The 22,322-nt window shown below is 44.9% G+C and overlaps 1 protein-coding gene across 1 annotated transcript; it reads right to left on the bottom strand.

Annotated features, from left to right (window-relative positions):
• Positions 1-8,361: 8,361 nt before the first annotated feature.
• On the bottom strand, positions 8,362-18,313 carry FGF16 (fibroblast growth factor 16). Its single transcript, XM_002831832.3, has 3 exons — positions 17,753-18,313; positions 11,394-11,497; positions 8,362-9,360 (listed from the first exon to the last, which is right to left on the bottom strand). The coding sequence occupies exons 1-3, from the start codon at positions 18,024-18,026 to the stop codon at positions 9,115-9,117; spliced, it is 624 nt and encodes a 207-aa protein (XP_002831878.1). The 5' UTR covers positions 18,027-18,313; the 3' UTR covers positions 8,362-9,114.
• Between the last annotated feature and the right edge of the window lie 4,009 nt (positions 18,314-22,322).

Raw genomic sequence — 22,322 nt, 5'->3', positions numbered from 1 at the left:
TTCACCATGTTAGCCAAGATGGTCTCTATCTCCTGAGCTCGTGATCTGCCTGCTTTGGCCTCCCAAAATGCTGTGAATACAGCTGTGAGCCACTGTGCCCAGCCTCTGAACAGGTATTTCTTTCTTTCTTTTTTTTTTTTTGTTGAGACGGAAGTCTTGCTCTGTCGCCCAGGCTGGAGTGCAGTGGCGTGATCTCGGCTCACTGCAAGCTCTTCCTCCCAGGTTCACGCCATTCTCTTGCCTCAGCCTCCCGAGTAGCTGGGACTACAGGCGCCCGCCACCATGCCCTGCTAATTTTTGTATTTTTAGTAGAGATAGGGTTTCACCGTGTTAGCCAGGATGGTCTCCATCTCCTGATCTTGTGATCCACCTGCCTCGGCCTCCCAAAGTGCTGGGATTACAGGAATGAGCCACTGCACCCGGCCCTGTACAGGTATTTCTTAAAGGAAGACATACAAATAGCCAACCGGGTCATGAAAAATTCTTTAGTATCACTAATCATAGGGAAATTCAAATTAAAATCACCATGAGCTATCATCTCACACCTGTTACAATGGCTTTTATTTTTAATTTCAATAGCTTTTTGGGGAACATTTGGTGTTTAGTTATATTAGTAAGTTCTTTAGTGGTGATTTCTGAGATTTTGTGCATCCATTACCAGAGCAGTGTACACTGTACCCAATGTGTATTCTTTTAACCCTCTTCCCCCTCCCACCCTTTCCCCTGAGTCCCCAAAGTCCATGGTATTATTCTTATGCCTTTGTGTCCTCATAGCTTAGCTCCCACTTATGAGTGAGAACATATGATGTTTGGTTTTCCATTCCTGAGTTACTTCACTTAGAATAATGGTCTCCAAATTCCAATCAAGTTGCTGCAAATGCCATTATTTAATTCATTTTTATGGCTGAGTAGTGTTCCATGGTGTATATATATATCACATTTTCTTTATCCACTCGTTGATTGATGGGCATTTGGGCTGGTTCCATATTTTTGCAATTGCGAATTGTGCTGCTATAAACATGCATGTGCAAGTATCTTTTTCATATAGATGACTTATTTTCCTCTGGGTAAATACCCAAGAGTGGGATTGCTGGATTGAATGGTAGATCTATTTTTAGTTCTTTAAGGAATCTCCAAACTATTTTCCACAGTGGTTGTACTAGTTTACATTCCCACCAGCAGTGTAATAGTGTTCCCTTTTCACCACATCCACACCAACACCTATTATTTTTTGATTATGGCCATAACAAATTTTATCAAAAAGAGGAAAGATAATGAGTATTGGTGAGGATGTGAAGAAAAGGGAACCTTTGCACAGTGTCGGTGGGAATGCAAATGAATACTTCATAATGGAAGACAATATAGAGGTTCCTCAAAAAATTAAAAATAGAAATATCATGTGATCTGGCAACCCCACTTCTGGATATATATCCAAAGGAATTGAAATCAGTATATTAAAGGGATATCTGCACTCTCATCTTCATTGCAGCATATTTCACAATAGACAAGATATATCAACCTAAGTGTCCATCAGCAGATGAATGAATAAAGAAAATGTGGCATATCTACATAATGGAATACTATTCAGCCGTACAAAAGAAGGAAATTCCAACATTTGTAACAGTGGAAGATATTACACCACATGAAATAAGCAGACACAGAAAGACAAATACAGCATGATCTCACATGTGGAATTGAAAAGAGTTAATTCATAGAAGTAGAGAATGGAATAGTGTTTACCAGAGGCTGAAGGGTGGAGAAGGGGTCTGGAGGGAGGGAATGGGGAGTTATTGGTCAAAGGATACAAAGTTTCAGTTAGACAGGAGGAATAAATTTTGAGATTTATTGCACAGTAGGGTGGCTATAGGCAATAATAATATATTGTATATTTCTTTCTTTTTTTTTTTTTTTTTTTTTGAGACAGAGTCTCGCTCTGTTGCCCAGGCTGGACTGGTGCAGTGGTGTGATCTTGGCTCACTGCAACCTCCACCTCCCAGGTTCAAGTGATTCTCCTGCCTCAGTCTCCCGAGTAGCTGGGATTACAGGCATGCACCACCATGGCCGGCTAATTTTTTGTATTTTTAGTGGAGAGGGGGTTTCACCATTTTGGCCAGGCTGGTCTCAAACTCCTGACCTCAAATGATCCACCTGCCTCAGCCTCCCAAAGTGCTTGGATTAAAAGCGTGAGCCACCGCACCTGGCCTATTGTATATTTCAGAAGCCAAGAGAGGCTGGGTGCAGTGGCTCACATCTGTAATCCCAGCACTTTGGGAGGCTGAGGCAGGAGGATCACTTGGGCCCAGGAGTACAAGACCAGCCTGGGCCACATGATGAGATCCTGTCTCTACAAAAAATACAAAACATTTGCTAGTGAGGTGGTGTGTGCCTGTAGTCCCAGCTACTGGGGAGGCTGAGATGGGAGGATCACCAGAGCCTGAGAGGTCAAGACTGCAGTACCATATATTATTGGTGGGAATGCAAAATGGTGCAGCCTCTTTGAAAAACTGTTAGCAGATCCTCATCTGGTTGACCATAGAGGTAGCGTATAACCCAGCAATTCCACTGCTAGATATATACCCAGGAGATATGAAAACATGTATGTATATAAACTTGTACATGAATGTTCATAGCATTATTCATAATACCTGAAAAGTGGAAACAACCCAAATGTCTAGCAACTGATAAATGAAATGAAATGTGGTATATTAATACAATGGAATACTATTCAGCCATAAAAAGGAATGCAGTATCACTACATGCTACAATGTAGATGAACCTTCAAAACATCATGCTACATGAAAGAAGTCAGTCACAAAAGACCGTATATTGTGTGATTCCATTTGTATGAAATGTTCGGAATAGGAAAATCCACAGAGACAGAAAGTAGATTAGAGCTTATCAGGGACTAGGAGGAGGGGGTAATAAGGAGATATTGCTTAATGGTTTCAGAGGTTTGGTTTGGAGCGATGAAAAAGTTTTGGAATTATGGTGGTGAGGCTGCACAACACTGTAAATACAATTAATACCTTTGAGTTGTACACTTAAAAATGGTAAAATGGCAAATTTTGTTATATATATTTTACCACAATAAAACATTCAAAAAATATTTTCTTTAAAAGAGAAAAGCAAAACTAAAGAACCCCCCAAAATGATTGCTAGGAAGCCACTATTGGACGGCTTGGGTCTTCTTAGTAAAACATGAGAGGGGTGCATCTACAGAGCTAGACCAAAGATTGCCTGATCCAGAACAGACTGGAGCTGAGAACTTGAGAAAAAGGAGATGTGTTATGTCTCACATGAACAAATGCAGTGCTTGTTACCTATTCTTATGATAAGAATCACTTGAGGGCTTGTTGAATCTGTAGATCAGTGATTCTGAAAGTGTGGCCCAAGGACTCCTAGGGGTCCGTGAAGTCTTCTCTTTTGCAATTACATATTTATTAGAGGCCAGATTTTCTCCCGATACTTCAGGCAAAATAATATATAACAACAGATTGAATGCAAAAGCAGATATGAGAATCCAGCTGTCTTCTATCAAGGCAGACATCAAAGAGGTTTGGAAAAATATATAACAATAGCACGCTTCTAACTGAGTTTTTGAGAATATAGTTATTTTTCATAAAAATGTTATTTATGTTAATGTGTAACAGCTTTATTGTTATTTTTAATGAATTATTAAACAAAAAATGCTGAGATTTTTTTTTTATTTGTTTGTTTTCAGAGCCAGTGTCTCGCTCTGTCTCCTAGGCTGGAGTGCAGTGGTGCAATTATGGCTCACCGTAGCCTCGACCTCCTGAGCTCAAGCAATCCCCGCACCTCAGCCTCCCAAGTAGCTGGGACTACAAGCATGCACCACCATGCCCAGCTAATTGTTTTTAAAGTTTTTGTAGATGAGGTCTTGCTATATTGACAGGGCTGATCGGTCTCAAACTCCTAGGCTCAAGCAATCCTCCCACCTCTGACCCCTGAAGTGCTGGGATTACAGGTGTGAGCCACTGGGCCTGGTGGTTCTTCTATTTTCTGTTGCATACAAGGGAGCTCTAGAAATGACAAACTAAATTATGCTCTGATCCTCCTGTTGAGCTAGGGAGTTAGATGGCTGATGGTGAATACATCATTCCAAGAGAGAGGATCTCTCCTCTCTGGTCCCCTTCTCCCTATTTCCTGGTTCTTCCTTGACATATACCAGCTGGTGAAGTGCAGCTTGAGAAGTGCAGAAAAGGCAGTGTAGTCCCAGCTACTCCAGAGAGAAGGAAAGCAGTCCCCAACGGCCAGCCTTTTCAGGAGGAGGAAGGCTGGGGCTGCACTCCAGGCAAATTGGACAGAGCCCACGTGACCTGCGGCCCCGCTAAAGCCCTGGACATGATGTCTTTCTGACTACACAGCCAGGATTTCAGTGGCTGAGCACTGCAGTGACTTGAAGGTAAGATAAGATAAATTATATTTATTATTTCAAGCCTTTGATTATATTCCTTTTGGGAAGGCACCTGACCTGATGGCTCTGACAAGCTCCTTGTGCCCGGGCTTGGTGGGCTCAGTCACTGCTTATTTTTTGAGCATGAGCAACGTTTGGCAGTGGAAGTGGGAATGAAAAGAGTGTGTAGGGAGGGGAAGGAGAGTCTTGCTGCTAGGGACTACTCTTCAGACTGGCTTGGGGTTGAACTTTGTTCAGAACCACTGAGCAGTGCAGTCATGCCAGCTTGCCCCTCCCTTCACTCCCACCCCTTCGTTGCCAAACTTGGAAGCTATCTCTTAGAGAACAGAAATCAAAGGTTTCATGCATAAAATCTACATCTTTGAAGGAAAAACACCTAATGATTCTGTCAGGGTTTTCACATAGGATCACCGTGGCTACCAAATCTTATGCCAAATGCTTAGAAACTCCTAAGGTAGTAGTGCCTAACATTTTGTGGGGCCTTTTCAGGATCAATGAAATGCCAAATGTACATCTACGTAAAATTTTGCATACTATTCTAGGGAGTTTGGGTCCAGGGAGTTCAGGCTTTCAATGTACCTTTAATAACTCTGTGACTCCCAAGTTTGGAACCTCTGGTCTACAGTGTCTTTCTTGGTCTGGGACAGCAGTTGGATAGCACTTTTAGGTCTGATGTATTCTTTCTTGGAACACCATTGTTGCTCAGGAAAATTCTGGGGGTCCCATAGAATATATGGTTAGTAAACTAATGCTACATTCTGCCATCTTTATCTAGTATTCACCCTGTCCCCTCTAAATGATGCAATATCCTTGTCAAGTGGTTGTCTAGCATCTGCTGAAACACTTCTAGTAACAGGGACCTATATTTCCTGACACATATTCTAGTTTGTCATTGTGTCTATTTAAATGTACTAAAAACTTAACATTTCTGATGATTCTATTCTATAACACATTTGCTCTCTCTAGCCCAGCGTTTATATCATAAATAGAGATATAGATAGATAGATGATAGATAGATAGATAGATAGATAGATAGATATAGATAGATAGATATTTGCTAAAGAAGGCATCTATTTCTGGGAAGGGATATAAACATGAATAAGAAATGGTCGTTGCACATGTTTTTATCTCAAACCAGAGCCCCAGAGCTTACTATTCCCTTTAGGTCGGCATGAAATCCATTAGCCTAGCACTTTGGGGATGTGGTGTAAATCAGCTGTTGATCAATCTAGTGATACTAGGTCATCCATCTCACATTTCCCATTTCCAAAGTTTATCTTTTCCCTCTTTTTGAAAATGGGAACAATTGCCCATTGCCATTTTCTGTCCACATGCTCCATTCATTGTTATCCCTCAAAGTTCAACACCAAGAGTGAGCTCCTCCTGTGTCCTGGGACCCTACACCATTTTCCAAGTCGTCTCTTCTCTGCTTCCACCTAGAGGAAAAAATAAGGCCTGACTCTAGGATTTGAAGTCTTTTCCCTTTTCATTACAGTGTGATTTTTCTTGCAAATTCTGCCCTGCAGCATGGTGCTTGTGGTCTTGCCAGGCTCACAGCAAGTGCCCTCCTAGAGTAACCCTGGCAGTTATAGCAGAGCTCATGTATCTTGCAAGTTCTCAGAAGTTGTGGCTGTGTTTCAAAAGTTCTAGGTAGCTGAACATCTCTACATAGATAAGTACAATTTGTTTTAAAATGAAAGTGTACTTCCTATTAAAAATGTGATTTAGGCTGGGCATGGTGGCTCATACCTGTAATCCCTGCGCTTTGGGAGGCCAAGGCGGGTGGATCACTTGAGGTCAGTAGTTCGAGACCAGCCTGGCCAACATGGAGAAACCCCATCTCTACTAAAAATACAAAAAATTAGCCAGGAATGGTGGCAGGCGCCTGTAATCCCAGCTACTTGGGAGGCTGAGGCAGGAGAATTGCTTGAACCCAGGAGGTGGAAGTTGCCGTGAGCTGAGATCATGCCACTGCACTCCAGCCTGGGCGACAGAATGAAACTGTATCTCAAAAAAAAAAAAAAAAAAAAGAATGAAAGAAAAAAATGTTATTTAAAAAATGTCACATAGCTGATTTTTACTCTTCTGCCAGAGACCACTAAAGGTGGTGTCTCTTCCCTACAGCCCAACATGAACATCATGATCAGCCAGCCTCTTTTCCTCACCAAATTCTGTTTGTTCTTCACAGCAGGCATTGCCCCTTTCATGAAACTCACCCTAATCACACTAGCCTACTCAGATCTCCACGTTAGTAGTTCCACTGATGAGCATTCCAGTCTATGATCACGCAAGCCACACAATTTAGCACTTTTTATTATACAGTCTTATTTGCTATTTCATGTATGTGCAGCTTCTCTGTTGGGTACTCAGATTTAGGTGAGCTTTGGGTTTTGTTTTTTAAGTGAACTGATACCTAAGCTATTTGTTTCACCCATACAATTAGAAAAATAGTGGATGCCTACAGGGTATGATTCATGAGCACTAGGGAGAACTATCTCAAACCCAAAAACCTCTCCTACTAGGTCTTCGTAGTGCCTGTGTACTCAATGTCAATGAGACTTTTATCCTTTTGGTTGTTGTCTCCTGACAACACTCACTATAAAAATGCAAATAGCTCTATTCTCCTACCTTGGTAAATATCAGTAAAGAGGCTTAGGATTTTTTTTTTTAAGTGAAAGCAAGTTTATTAGAAAGGTAAAGAATAAAGAATGGCTACTCCATAGGCAGAGCAGCAAGGCTAGGGATATTTAACCAAGATACCTCAGAGGCTGCTCTGGGGAAGAGGGAGCTCCAAGAAATGCCATCCCCACTTCAACTAGAGCCACTCTACTTTTGTTTTCTGGACCGAAGTTACCCTAAAACTTTATTTATAAACCATTCAGATGCAAAAATAATTTAAAAAAATTCCTTTAGGGCGGTAATTCCCAAACTTTAGTATGCACAAGAATACCCCTGCAAGGCTTGTTAACATGTAAACTGCCGGACCTTGCCTCCAGAATTTCTGATAATTTGCATCTCTAACAAGTTTCCAGGTGATGCTGATGGTCAAGAGACCACATACAGTACGCTAAGCACTACTGCTGTAGATGAGTGTGTTTACAGCCTCCCAAATTCCCTAGGAGAAGCACTGGCAGGAGGTGAGGGTGGGGGTAAAGAGAAGGGGGAAATCTCCAGAATGGAAGTTGACTGGTTCAAAAAAATCAGTCTCTCTGTTGATTTGTGTTTATTTATTTATTTTATTTTTTATTTTTTGGAATTAGAATCTTGCTCTGTCACCCAGGCTGGAGTGCAGTGGCGTGATCTCGGCTCACTGCAACCTCTGCCTCCTGGATTCAAGCGATTCTCCTACCTCAGCCTCCTGAGTAGCTGGGGTTACAGGCACCTGCCACCATGCCTGGCTAATTTTTGTATTTTTAGTAGAGACGGGGTTTCACCATGTTGGTCAGGCTGTTCTTGAACTCCTGGCCTCAAGTGATCCACCCGCCTTGGCCTCCCAAAGTGCTGGGATTACAGGTGTGAGCCACTGCACCAGCCAATTTGTGTTTATTTTGAATCCCTTCATCTTCGTATCTGAAGTAAGAAGCCCCCAATTAGTGTTTTGACCTTAGGGCTTTGGACCCTAACCAAGTCCCAAAGGAGAGTTTCTCTATGCACAGTCCTAAGACAAATGGGAGCTTCAGTAATAGCTGTTGGTCTAGGCCTTCCTGAAGCTTTGATTCACCTGTATGTTTAAAGTCATAGAACTGGAAAGGACCACTAGGACTTCACATAAGGCCTCTAGATAATGCTAACATATTGGCTGATGGAGTCATCTAGCATAGGCAGTGTGATGCCAATATCAGAAAATTCTAATGAGTTGGAGAGAAAGAAGCTGGCCAACCTTCTAACCCTACTAAATGTACAAATCAATAGAATTAGACAGAATCTTACAATATAAAGACAAATTTTATTGCCAGTAAAAGCCTTTAATAACTCATTTTATCCTGTTTCAGTAGGACCTTATTCTTTCTGATGAAAATCCAGCCATCACATCTCTCATTAAAAATAAAATTATTTTGAAATAAATAAATATATAAAATAAATAGCATATACATTTTATAAATAGTTTGTCCTTATGCACAGTATCCAGGCTTACATTTTAATATCATTTTCTTACAACCTACCCCATCTCCCACTTCCAATGACAGGAAAACTGCATGTCAGGACAGATGAGAAATCTGCAGAGTCATTGCAGGGAAGGCTTGCAGCAAGGCTGTAGCCCCAAGGATTTTCTTAATGAGACTTTTCCAAAGCTCTGTAGGTAGCATCTGCGGCAGATTCCTTGGCCTTTCATTTATACCCATTGTCAAGGTATTTGAGTAAATTGTGGGGTAAGACACCCCTGGCCCTTAGCAGGGGCTCCCATTCTTTGTTATGCTACCTTAGGGGAAGGAACATGAGTAAAGAAAAAAGTATGTACAAGATTCCCTCGAGCCCAGCCCCCCATCCCTCCCCAAAATAACCCAACCTTGATATACACTTTGAACAACAAGGCAACAGCTGGGTTGAGTTCAACAGTAAGTGCTTTTCTGTTATCTAAAATGATAGGAAGGAAGGATTGAAAAGCTATGAATATAGTGCTTGCAGAGACAACCGTGGCCCCAGAGTACATGGGTCACAGAGGGCACACCAGAGGTTCATTACCTATAGTGAAAGAGGTCTCTGGACATGGAGGGCAACTTAGAAGGATCTACAGGCCTGGGTAAAAAGTGAGTGAATTTCTGGTGTCGTTTAGTCCTGTATCCCTCCCGGGGTGAGCCATCTTTGTTCAGGGCCACGTAATACTGTCTCTCCGAGTCCGAATGTTTGTACAAGGTTGAAGCATAGGTATTGTACCAGTTTTCTTCAAACTGTTCCCGGAAAACACATTCACGTGTGAGTTTCTTCTGTGAGGGTGAGAAAATAAAGCAGAACCCATTATATGACTATTTCTCCTATCCCAGCTTGCTAGTAGAGAAACCCTGAAATAGCAATAGCACACTGATGTTAGAAAATTCCAGTCCTATCTCTCTGTGTTACTGGAGGTATCTTTCTTCCAAATGGTACAAAACATTCTTGTCTGTATCTCCTTCATTCTCTTTCATGAGTTACACAAAAATGTTTTAGTTGAAATCTTTCCTGAAGGGAGGAGATTGGAGGAGATGGCATCACCTGGCTCTTTGAGCCTGAGAATTGCTGCTATGGCCTCCCAATGCCCTGCTGGCACCCACTGAGCTTACTCCCTACTTAGAGCTAATGATGTTCAAATTCATTGAGATTACAGTCAACCATGTCAACTAACAGGCAAAGGCCTCGGATCTATATAAAGCTCCATGGGAGGTGAGCTGTGATCTCTCCTAATGAAGTGTCTCAGGCCTGTCAGTTTGAAAGCTCAGAAAAGATCTCCTTGAAAAGCTCTTCCAATCTGGCTACTTCAGGCTGGCAGTTCCTGGGTCTCTTGCCTCTGTCCCTTCTCACACTTGATCCAACCGCCATACTACTTGCTGGAGTTGCCGATACTGAGTGCTGGGGACAGGCCTATCTCTTAGGTGTCATGGAAAAATGTGTTCTGATTTCATGGGGTGCAGGCAGCCAGAAAGTATGCTATGTGACTCAAAAGCCAGAGCCAGGAGTTGGGATCCCCTGGAAGGGTTAAGGTCAGTAAATCACTCACCATTCCTCAGTGCTAGGCTAGCTTCCAGAATAGAGAAAATGCACTGCCGCTAGCCTAGTCCTAGCTGAGGGCTTAAGGCTGTCACCAGACCCTGGAACCCTCATTCTTCATTTGTTTGTTTCATTTGGCCTTTGGGACTCAGCTGAAGCAATCTGGAAATCAGGGACTGTGTTGTTAACCTCAGAATCCTCAATTTGAAAGCCAGCTCTTCCACTGCCTATTTTTGTGCCTGCTAGTCTGCTAGTCCTCTGGGTACACATTCAAATTCAGATGTACTCCTCTGGAGGGTTAATGCCCCAAACCCTGACCATCTACTGCCAAACCAGCACAGGTTACTGTTATCATCAGACTAGCTGGCCTTCTAATGAAAAAGGCAAAAGCACATGTATCAGAGAAAAGCTTATGTTTTGGGGCCGGGTGCAGTGGCCATGCCTGTAATCCCAGCACTTTGGGAGGCCAAGGCGGGTGGATCACTTGAGGTCAGGAGTTTGAGACCAGCCTGGCCAACATGGTGAAACCCAGTCTTTACTAAAAAATACAAAAAATTAGCCTGGCATGGTGGTGCATGCCTGTAGTCCCAGCTACTCGGGAGGCTGAGGCAAGAGAATCACTTGAACAGGGGAGGCAGAGGTTGCAGTGAGCTGAGGTTGTGCCACTGCACTCCAGCCTGGGCAACAGAGTGAGACTCCATCTCAAAGTCAAAAAAAAAAAAAAAAAAAAAAAGCTTGTTTTGGTGGGGGCCAAATGAGTGAAGGTGTTATGTAGCAAGACCCTGAGCAGCCAAGAAGTAACTAGAAGACACTACTCCTTTACAGCTAAAAAAGTGCTTTCAAGTGCTAGATAAATTTCTTTTTTTTTTTTTGAGATGGAGTCTAACTCTGTTGCCCAGGCTGGAGTGCAGTGGCGCAATCTCGGCTCACTGCAACCTCTGCCTCCCAGGTTCAAGCGATTCTCCTGCCTCAGCCTCCTGAGTAGCTGGGATTACAGGTGCATGCCACCACGCCCGGCTAAATTTTTTTTGTATTTTTAGTAGAGATGGAGTTTCACCATGTTGGCCAGGCTGGTCTTGAACTCCTCACCTTGTGATCTGCCCACCTCAGCCTCCCAAAGTGCTGGGATTACAGGCGTGAGCCACCGCGCCTGGTCCCCAGATAAATATTTTTATACTTTTGCTTTACATTGTCCAAACACTGGTTGTAATAACCTCTGACCAAAAAACAAACAAACAAACAAACAAACAAAAAAACAAAAAAACCTTAAACTTACCGACCCATAGAGTTCTCCTCGCTCATTCATTCCTAGGTACAGGCCAGAGTCCACTCCCCGGATGCTGATCAGCCCCACAGCCAGGCTGATAAACTCCAGGATTCCTAAGGCAAAAAGTGAATACTATTCCCGTTACCAGCATCAAACTAAGAGAAAGCTGTTCAGGTGACATGAGCTACCAGTCATTTGTCCCCAACTGGAGGCCAGCCCTGTGTGCCTTTGATAAAGTGCCTGATGAAACCATCTTTTGCGGCAAGAATGGAACCTCAGAGAAGGTACTTAGTCTCTTTGGGCCTCAGTTTTTCCATATGTAAAATGGGGGACACCATCTCTGCTCCTACTCAACACTCTTCGGCATATTACGAGGAAGAGACCATGAGAAGGCTTTGGCTACAAAAGCTCCGTAATTGCAAAGTGTTATTGCTGTCAAATTCAAGAAATGGGAAGTCAGTTTTCTAAATGCAAGAATGAGGACAGGTTTCTGTATCTTTCCCCATAACCTCCCTCTTCCTTAGAGCACACAGCATTACCTTGCTGTCCTCTAGGCTGAACTTGTTTTGTGCCCTGTCAGCCCCAATGTCCTTAAAGCCACATGAGGCTGTCAACTGCCTGTAGCTGACTCTAACAAAGGTCACACAGGCCACTCACTGTTTTTTCCCCCTGCTTATGGCAGGAGGCAAAACTTGGCCACATGAGAGCTTTCTCCTAAAAATCATTCTCAGCTAGTACAGCCCCAAGCTGACAAGCCTATCATTCTCTTTTGAGAATTTTAAGTTTATCCACAGCAAAGAGTTGGCAGGTGGTATTGGACTCAATACTGATTTGAGATGTAACTTTAAGGCCAAAGAGAAGAAATTCAGAAATGTCCTCCTAGCTGACAACATTAGAGGTGAAGATTTGAAAATGCTTTCATTTACCCAGCAGTAGTCCTAAGTGGGAAAAAGGACCCAGAACTGAAATCCTGGTGATACTGAAGACTACAATTTTGTCCCAAGACAGTACGTCTATTATCTAGATACAGACATAATAGTCAACTAGACTCCTCTTTGATATTCCTGCCTCTAATCACGTTTCTCAACATACAGACCAAAAACTTGTTTAAGTCATCCAAGGTATGAAATGAGCTCATATCTGGCTTTCTTATCCAAAATTGCAATTCTGTTTCTTTGTTTGTTTGTTTTTTGAGACAGGATCTCACTTTGGCACCCAGGTTGGAGTGCAGTGGTGTGATCATGGCTCACTGCAGCCTCAACCTCCCCAGGCTCAGGTGGTCATCCCACTTCAGCCTCCTTAGTAGCTGGGACTACATGCACGCATCACCACACCCAGCTAATTATTTATTTTTTCTAGAGATGAGGTTTCACCATGTTGCTAAGGCTGGTCTCAAACTCCTGGGCTCAAGCAATCTGCACACCTTGGCCTCCCAAAGTGTTGGGATTACAGGCATGCACCACTGTGCCTGGCCCAAAAATGCAATTATTTATTTATTTATTTATTTATTTATTTATTAAAAATGCAATTCTTAAGGGTAATAATATTCTATGTAATCTATGTAGGGAGTAGAGCTGATTTTCCAAGATCAAGAATTTTAAGCGGCTAATTTTAAAATCAGGTTAAAACTCTACTGGGAAGTCTCCTGAGGAACCCCAGTGACACAAGCTGGTGGGCTGCTGTTCAGGTATGGCAGCTTTGGGGGCATGTGCTTCCACAACCCACCCAGATCTATTGGAAGGATGTAAGGTTCTTCTGCTGCAATTCTATAGAATACTCAGGGTTTGGCCTTTGGCCTCTCATACTGAAATCCTCCAAGTTTTATTCTCAGTCTGGTTGCTATTAAATTTTACAGTACAAAGAAAGGAGTCTCGGGAAATGAGATTGAGACAAGATGGTAGGAGGGGAAGAGAAAATACCCAGTGCCAAGTAGGGGTTAATCAGACACTGATTTAATGCAACCAAATCTTCAGCTGCATTGCACAAGGTTTTGCATTTGGTTCTGCTCCGTTTGATATTTCAATAAATGACTTGTAAGAGAACATATGAGGACTGCTTATCCTAGTTCTAGAAGACATACAGCTGAGAGGGATGACACAATCAATATCCAAAGAGATTTCAAGAGGACGGAAAAATGGACTGGCTCCAGCCAACTATGCTTAATTAGAATCAATGTGAAGTCCTGCACTTTGGTCCCCCAAATTTCCCAAAGTGTTTTGTGTTTGGGGTTTGGTTGGGGGAGGGTGAGCCTCAAGTGCAGACAGCTGAGTTAGCTGTACTACTTAGTTCATGTCCTATTAACATAGTTGGTCTGTGCAAGGGCTTTATAATTATCTATTTCTTTCTTTCTTTTTCTCTTCATACCCTGCTCCCATCTGCCCCTCCACTTCAGGCAACCATGTATATTTTCTTGAAAATGTGTATTGTTATTTCGTGTTCCTGTGCACTTTAATTACATACAAGTCTACCCATCTCTGCAATGGGGAAATGTAGCTTAGTAAAACACAACAATGGCTAAGAGACTTAATTGAACAAGGCAAACTCAGTATGATGGGTGATTAGCAGGATTATTAAAAAGCTAATGTACAATTGGTCATATAAAATTAAAAATTAGAAAGCTAGTGGAAAAAATAGAAAAAAAGCTAGTGTGATCTAAGGCCTCACTGATACAGGTCTGGTAACTAGCAAAAGGGAGGGAGGATTGAACCACTCTGCTCTGCCATGGTTAGACCACACTGAGAATGGTGTGTTTAGTTCTCCTGTGCTTAGAGAAGAAAATGGAAAAACAGAGCATGTTCAAAGGAGAGTGCCCAGTATGGAAAGGAAACTAGAAACCAGGTCATGATTCAGTTCTGGGTCCTAAACTCTGAGGGACACTAACATGTGGGAGCCTTTAGTTCTTTGCTTTGCTCAGGCAGGTTACTCCTGAGCTTCAAGACTGAGTTCCCTCATTCTGTAAGTATATCATGTCTCTGACAACCCTGAGCTCATTAAGTAGCAGAGAGCAGCTTGTGATCTCACTGCCCAAGGCATAGTGTGAGAACAAATCATGAAACCCAAGAGGTGTGGCCATTTGAATCACCACAGTTTTTCTCCAACTCTCTGTTAACCCTGATGCCAAAGGACAGATCATACAGGAAGTCACTTGGGTTGTGTCCAGTAACAGGGGTCTCCAACAGCTGGAATTATCCCTGCCCAGCTGTCTTTGGGCATCATTTTCCCTTGCCAACTTTCCTATTAGCTGGTTTCAAACTGTGGGAACCCAGTGGCACATGATGATGGAAGAGATATTCCTAAACCTTCTCCTGAATCCCAGCCAGCATGAAGGGGGAGAGAAAATAAGCCATTTTCATATTTTCCCAGCTACAGCTGGACAGGGGTGTTAACAGCAAAGTGTTGAGGTGAAGTATTAAGTAGACAAAGTTTGTCCTCAGTACTCTTACCCCTTCAAGGCCCAGGACCTCTCTCTACTCTGCCTCGTCTTGACCTGCCCACATCAGGCTCTGCCCTTTTCTTGACAATTTCCAGACTCTTCTTATACCTCTCTCCCCAGGCCCTCAGTCAAAACTGATCTGTTCTGGGCCCCACTGCTTCAGAACCTAGCTAGATGACTGTCTAATGTGTCATTTAATCTAGTTCCATAACTTGCCTGAATCCTTCAGCCATCCTGTCAGACCTTTGGGGACGAGACAGTGCTGCTTTGGCATCTTGCCAAACGAGAACCAGATCACTCAAGAACCAAAGCAGCCGTATGAGCCCACTCCATCCCACCTGGTGGGAGGACTCTCCTTCAGTTTGGCTCCCAAGCTCTGCTCTGCCAGTCCACAGGTGCCCCTCGGAATGTCAGTATCCTTGTGAACTTCATATAAATGCTACCAGCCAGGCGGTGATTGAAATACTCCTGGCTACTGATTGCAGATGGAGAGCGGAGAGCATATGCTGTGCCAACAGGTTATTATTTGGAGTCGGGACTGCTCTTGGGCTTAGCCTGACTTGTTCTGAACACATGGATTCCAGGGTAATCCTTGGGGGCCCTGCTCTCCAATTACAACAAATAGCTATTTACTTCACATGGCTTTTGGAGACTACCTCTTCCCCCCTAGCAGAAATCTATAATATTTTATATCTTAAGTCTGGCCTACTTTACCCTGCTGGAATGTTGACTGCTAAAGCACTTATGGAATGTTAGAGTTTCAATTTATTGAATACCCTGGCTGATTAACTCAAATGTGGAGGGAGGAAAGAGTTAGCAAACTCGAACACCACCTCTTTCTGTGCCAAAAGCTAAACTGAGAAAGAGTATGTGTTTTAAAGTTGGCAGGGAAGGTTACAAAGATAGAGCTTTGGCCAGTTATCATTTTCTTTACAGGAAGTGCAGGAAAGTGACAGGAAGTCAGGGAAGGAGGAAGGGGAAAAGGTGATGCAGAGGTGCTCTTAGCCAGTGTTGTTTTCTTTTTTAAAGGCAAAACCAAAAATGAAGCAGTCAGTTAAGCAGCAGTGAAAATGTCCCTTCCTCCTGCCAATCTTATTTCCTTTGGTTTCTCCTTAAACTTAACATCCTTAGCAGACCTGGGAAATGAAAAGAAATCAAGATGTGTCTTTAGGGAGGTAATTAAACACCACTTATCTCAAGAGCCTATTACTGATTTATGTTGACCTTGTAGGTTACTGGGCTCAGCTTAGGCACAAAATCAGAAAAATATTTGGAGCTGCTGGGAGGTGTGCTCATAATTTCTCCACTTTCGCTGCCCCCACCCCACATTCCTCCATCATTTCATGACCTTATTTTTTTGTTACATATCGGCAATGAGTTACCCCGGTATCTTTATGCCAGTTCAGGAAGCCTCTGAGGCCGGGGTGGGAGTCCCATTCTTTAAGAAGAGGAACAAAAGGGGACTGCAAAATCACAAGCAATGAAAGGGAAAGGAGCCAAGTTAACACTCCCTCTCCTCCCACTCCACCTTATCACCCTTTTGAGGACCTGCTGCAAGTTTATACAGACACCTGCACCCCTCCATTACCCCTTCCAACCCACTGTACTCTAGCTATGTTTGAGTGCATTTTTCCAAGATGCCATAGACCTTATTAGGGTTTCTGCCTGTTCCCAGCAAGGAAGACCAACCCTGCCCCTAAGTTGTTTGCTAGGCTTGGCCTTACCCAGCAACTGGCCCCTATGTTCCCCTTTTTGCTGTGCACTCCAGATGCAGCTCTAGCAAGGCATGGAGAATAGGAGGATGGAGAGGTTTGGGGGGTTGGGGCAGATGTTGGCAAGAAGGAGGGTGGGAAAAAGAAGGGAAGGGTGTCATGTTTGAGTGTAGGCAGAACATCTTACTGGCTTGGGGAAAAGGTGTCCTTCTTGGATTATAGGGTCCTTGGGAGGAAGCAGAGGACATTGGAGGATGCGGAGGGGCAAAGGTAGCTGTCACAGAACCCCTCATGATGTCTTAGTATAGAATTGGAAATTGAAAATAAAAATGGCAAATTACCGAGGAGTGAACACATTTGCTTAGAAACCTAATGATCTTTGTCCCAGATCAAGGCTTATATTAATTGTGTAATTAGTTCTATATGTGAGACAGGCAGCTGTGTTGAACAGTCTGTATAGTGGCAGGCAGACAGAGACAATCCTGGATGGAGGTTGAACGTTTCCTGCTTTGGGCCCAAGAGACAACTGTTTCTGGGACTGGGAGTGGGCCCAGGACGGTTTCCTCACTGAGGCAAGGAGTCCAGAGGTAGTTTCCGGCAAAAGCTGCCCCAGGACTTGTGCCCTTACACGGTGGACACCGCGAGGTTTTCCTAGATTCCCAATTCGTGCCAGGATGCCTGGATTGGCTCCTACCCTGGACAGAGCGACCCCGAGGCAGGCGGAGGCCACAGCTGCCGGGTACCTACGGGCCAAAAGCGATTTATGTGCCGGCCGACCGCCTCACATGCCCACGGCCCATGCAGGATCCTGTTCCAGGAAATCAGCTGCCACAGCCCTGCTGCCTTCGAGGCTCGGCCCGCGCTGCAGTCACGGTCCCGGCCTCCTAGGCGAGAGCTCCCACCCCTGTCTCAGCTCCACCTGCTTTCATTCAAGGCTTAGAGTCCAGCTCCCAGAACTACCCCCTTGCTCCCCGGGGAGATACTGTGGAGCGGCGAAAGGAGAGGCCCCACCGCAAGGCGCCCCCGCCCCCACCTGAGAGTGTCCGAGGGTGCAGGGCCCCCTGATGTCGAGAGGCCCACGCCCGCGCCGTCGTGTCTAGCCTCGACTGGCCCGGACGACACCAAGCCCGGGGGCGGTCTGCGGGCCCTACGCCGGAGCCCAGAGCTGTGGGCTCCCCAGGGCGCCGTCCGCCCGCCTCCCGTTTCCCCGACCGCGTCCTCACCGAAGCGGCTGTGGTCGTGGCGGGTGCCGTGCACCGTGCCGTTGGGGAAGATCTCCAGGTGGAAGCCGGTGCGGCAGTAGAGCTGGCGGCGCCGCAGGATCCCCTTCAGGTGGGCGAAGTCTGTGGGTGAGCCACGCTGCAGCTTCCCCTCGATTTGGCCCAGGCGCTCGTTCAGGAAACCTGGGGAGTCAGCTAAGGGCACGTTCCCCAGAGATGAGGAGAAGCCGTGTAGATCCCAGTCCAAGGAGGCGAAGACGCCCCCCACCTCTGCCATGGCTGGGCCGATCGCGGCGCTGGTTGTGCTGGGCGCGCGCGGGCCGAGCCGGGGCCACGGGGCGCGAACTGCCTCTCCCCGCAGCGGGCGCGGGCGGTTCGGCGGCGCTCCCTCGCTAGCTCGCTTGCTCCGCGCTCTGCCGAGCTGCAGTCGACGTCTGTTCGCGTCCAAGGAACTTCTCAGCGGCGGGGAGCGCGGGGCAGCGCGCTCCTGACCTTGCTCTCAGTCAAAGTGCCTCTTCCCCTCCGCATCCATCTCCCCCGGCCTCTCATAGCTGGCTTCGTCCAGCTATCAGATGCAAACGGCACTTTATATACATACCCACTCCCCTTACATTGACATATTGGATATTTAAATACAAGCCACACCTCATTGGCATCCCCTCGGAGATTGGTGTGTGGGTTCTTTTTTTTTTTTTTTTCTTGCATCCATTTGGCTCTTTTTGGGAGAGGGGGGGTGGAGGGAGAGAGCGAGCGAGCTTCACTCCCTCTTTTATTATGAAAAAATGGCAGGAAAAAGCTACACATTGCAGTGAGGCATAACTGCTTTTGGCAGGTTCTTCTGAAACTGCTGATGAAATAACAGAGCCCAGTGCGTGGAGGCCGCTGGCGCGCACGGCCACTCAAGGCCTGTTCCGTGGGGGTCTGTCTGTCTGCTGCCCGGGGGCTGTCCCCACCTCCCACGCGTCCTCGGGCTGCTATGCTAGCCTTTGGAAAGTGCCATGAGACCGGAGTTGGGGGGTTCACATGCTCCTGATCTCCTCTTGTTCCCCAGTTGGTCGGAGGCTGCGGAAGGGGCATCTGACCCGGGACAGGGACTCCCTGGTTTCTTTGTTCCACGGCCCCCAAGTCCTAATTCCTACCTGTATAGGTTGGCGGGGTACCGAGGAAGTGAAAAACCTGGAAGCCAATGCAGTTGCAAAATTTGGTGTTGGGGGTGGTGGTCCTTGCAGATTCCAAGGCGAGGGCCTTACGGGGTCTGAGAGGAGTGGGAAACCCCTCAGAGGAAAGATGAATTTTTATTTTTTTAAAGGAAGAGACGTTACAGCTTAGGCTTAGGAAAAGGAGGGGGGTAGTAAGAAATAGAAAGCGATCTTCTTGAAAAATGATCTCCGCTGGCTTTCTGGGCGCGCTTTTAAGAGGCTCTGGAGAGCAAGCTCAATGAGAGGCCATTGGAAGCCTGGTGGGGGCTTCCCCCCTACCTCGTTTCTTGTTGGAAACAGGTGTTTCCTCGTTCTGTCCAGTGCCTTGCTCCGAGATATTCTATCAGGAAGAGCGGCAGTTGGGACAGGAACCGGCGGCAGCCAAGTCAACGGGCAGCGTCCAGAAGTCCTGGGGAGCAGGTGCCAGACCTGCCCTGCACCCCTGCACCTCTGCCCGGAACCTGAATCCTGGGGCACCTATTGGGCCCTGGCACTCGGCGTCCCGATCGCCTATAAAACGGTGTTGTTACTTGGTTTTCACCCGCAGCCGGCGATGGCTGCCTTCCCAGGCTCCCTCAGGAGAAACTGAACACAGGGAACCCCGCGCCACCCCCTCTCTTTGCAGCGCCTCCTGCTGGCGACCCCTAGTCTCGTGGCAACTTTGAACTCAGGGTCACCATGAGATGAGAAAACCGATTCCGCTCAATTCACTTAGTGCAATTCAGGGTCCTGCTCCTGGGCTCCCACGTGCACCCTGAGCTCACTCCCTGGAACCGTAGCAATTCTCATTTGGGAGTATTGTGGCTTGGTACTGGTGTGCCTCCGCAGCTCAGACAGAACCTCTGAAGCCAAGCACAAGATGCGGCACATAATAGGCACACTCAGAAATAATCTGAGGTGCTCCCAGTAGCAGGGGACATAGATGCAAGTCATCTTCCAATTGTAGGGGACACAGAAATGCAGAAAGTGTCATTCATATTGAAGTATTTATGGATGAAATCATACTCTGTCTGGGATTTGCTATTAAATTATTCAAAGTAAGAAGGCAGAAGGAGTGGAGGTATAGATGCGATTGTTGTCCTTGTGTCGCTAATTGTTAAGCTGGGTGAGGGGTATATTGGTGTTTAATTATACTTTATATATATATATGAAATTACATATGAAAATTTCCATAATTAAAAGCTTTATAAAATGAGACTGACATAAAGCAACTATTAGGTTGGTGAAATACAAAAAAATCAATCTTTCTTTCTTCTTTCTTCCTTCTTCAAAGAGTTTTTGAATTTAGTGGGAAGGTGGAAAAGGAAGGGAAGAGGTTAAGACAAGTACATAAATGATTGGAGTACAAGATAGTATCAAGTGCACAGTGCTGTGTGGATTCAGAAAGACTCATCTGGAGGTTTAGGGCCTGGTTCTGGACTAAGGTGTCCTTTGTAATGAATGGGCCCCAAAGGGAAGATGGGAAGGATTTTGCAAATTCAGATGGACCACTTGCAGGAAGAGGAAAGTTGTAACAAAGCAAGTGGAATAATTTTAATTTAATCTAAAATGTGTTAAGTGTCTTCCATGTGGTGGACACAATGCTGGGCACTTTCCATCAGTGCTCAGTACCTCAAATGAGTATTGAGTGCCACATGAAATAGTATAGATGAAACTGCTTTAAGAAGCATGTTATATAAAAGATTTAGATGTCTCTGTGATGATATAGAGTACACACTGATTATGGCAAAGATCATTTCCTCAACAGCCACTTCAGGGTATTTCTGCATTCTTTGTCCCCCAACATTCCCAAAGTCGCCAACCGCAGTTGGCAAATCTGGAGTCCTACTTGATCGAAGGTCAGAGATACAGGTATTCCATTGCCCATCTGAGGCTCTTTTGAGATTAAGCTATCTGATGGTTCTGTTTTAAATAATGTTTCCATGTCAAGCATCTCAGTTGACAGAGCACTTTCAAGGAAGTTATTTTATTTTCACAACCTCATGGAGCAGAAGTTGTCATTATCCCCATATTAGAAATGAGGAGATAGAGGGGGAGGTTAAGTGACTAGTACAGAATCCTAACAAGTAAATAGCAGAGTCATAAATTGATCTCAGCTCCACTGGTGGCAAATTATTCTCAACTCATGGGATTTAGGATTATGCAAAGATTGGCATGTTGAGGACAGTGAAATTTCCCTATAGTTTAGTTTACGGAAAATCCTCAGCAGGATGCAACCTCAGGCCAGAGTAGTACTAAATATATCAGATGAGAGGAAAATGTACATTAATAAAGAAAGCAAACCTTCCCTGGATTCAGGACATCATTTATAAAGTGAGGATAAGTGTACCCCTTCACAGTGGTATTGTGAGGTATTGGGCACTGATGGAAAGTGCCAGCATTGTGTCCACCACATGGAAGACACCTAACACGTTTGAGATTACTTCCTCCTTTCCCAATACCTCACAGGGTTGATGTGAAAAGGATGTGGAAAAACAAAACTGAAGGAAAGAAAAGAGTTCTGACTCAGTCTATAAGCAACCAAAGGCTGGGGGATAATCTGGCAGGCTCTGTTCCTTGAGAAAGGAGACAGTGATGCTAATAATGCTGGTGTTCACTAACCACCCCCAACCCCATGCCCACACATACCCCTGAGAGATGGGAAAGGATGTCTAGAACTGTCACTCTGCCCAGTTCTTCATTTTCTGGACAATTTACAATTTTTTTCCTTCCCAATTTATATTCTCTGGGACGGGGCAGGGGGAGCTGTATAGCTAGGCAAATCCTGAAGGTGGCATAGCCAATGACATTAGTTGCTGTTACTGTGTACTTATGTAGGTGTGTTAAGCACTGCCCTTGGCATGTTATGTGCATTATCTTCTGTAAACCTTATCACAACTCTAAGAAATACTAGTTAGTTTTTAATTATTTTATTTTATTTTTATTTATTTACTTTTTTAGAGACAGGATCTCACTTTGTCACTCAGGCTAGCGTGCTGTGCACAATCATGGCTCCCTGTATAGCCTTGAACTCCTGGTCTCTAGAGATCCTCTCACCTCAGCCTCCTGAGTATCTAGGACTACAAGCAGGTACCACCACCCCCAGTTAATTAAAAAACAATTGTTTTTTGTAGAGATGAGGTCTCACTATGTTGCCCAGGCTGGTCTCAAACTCCTGGCCTCAAGAAATCCTCCTGCCTTGGCCTCCCAAAGTGCTGGGATTACAGATGTGAACCATCACGACTGGCCTATGAAATCCATTTTACAGATGGGGAAGCTAAGGTCCAAAGAAAATCAATAACTAGTAGCAGAGGCAAGCCTTAAACCCAGTTACTTTTTAACCCTTGGTCTTAAATTAGTGCTTAACCAAAACACTAGACTGCCTCAATCAACTT

Source organism: Pongo abelii, chromosome X (assembly GCF_028885655.2).
Source record: "Pongo abelii isolate AG06213 chromosome X, NHGRI_mPonAbe1-v2.0_pri, whole genome shotgun sequence".
In the NCBI taxonomy this organism is placed as follows: Eukaryota; Metazoa; Chordata; class Mammalia; order Primates; family Hominidae; genus Pongo; species Pongo abelii.
Note: the sequence above shows the minus strand (reverse complement) of the source record. Positions and strands in the feature narration are given on the sequence as shown.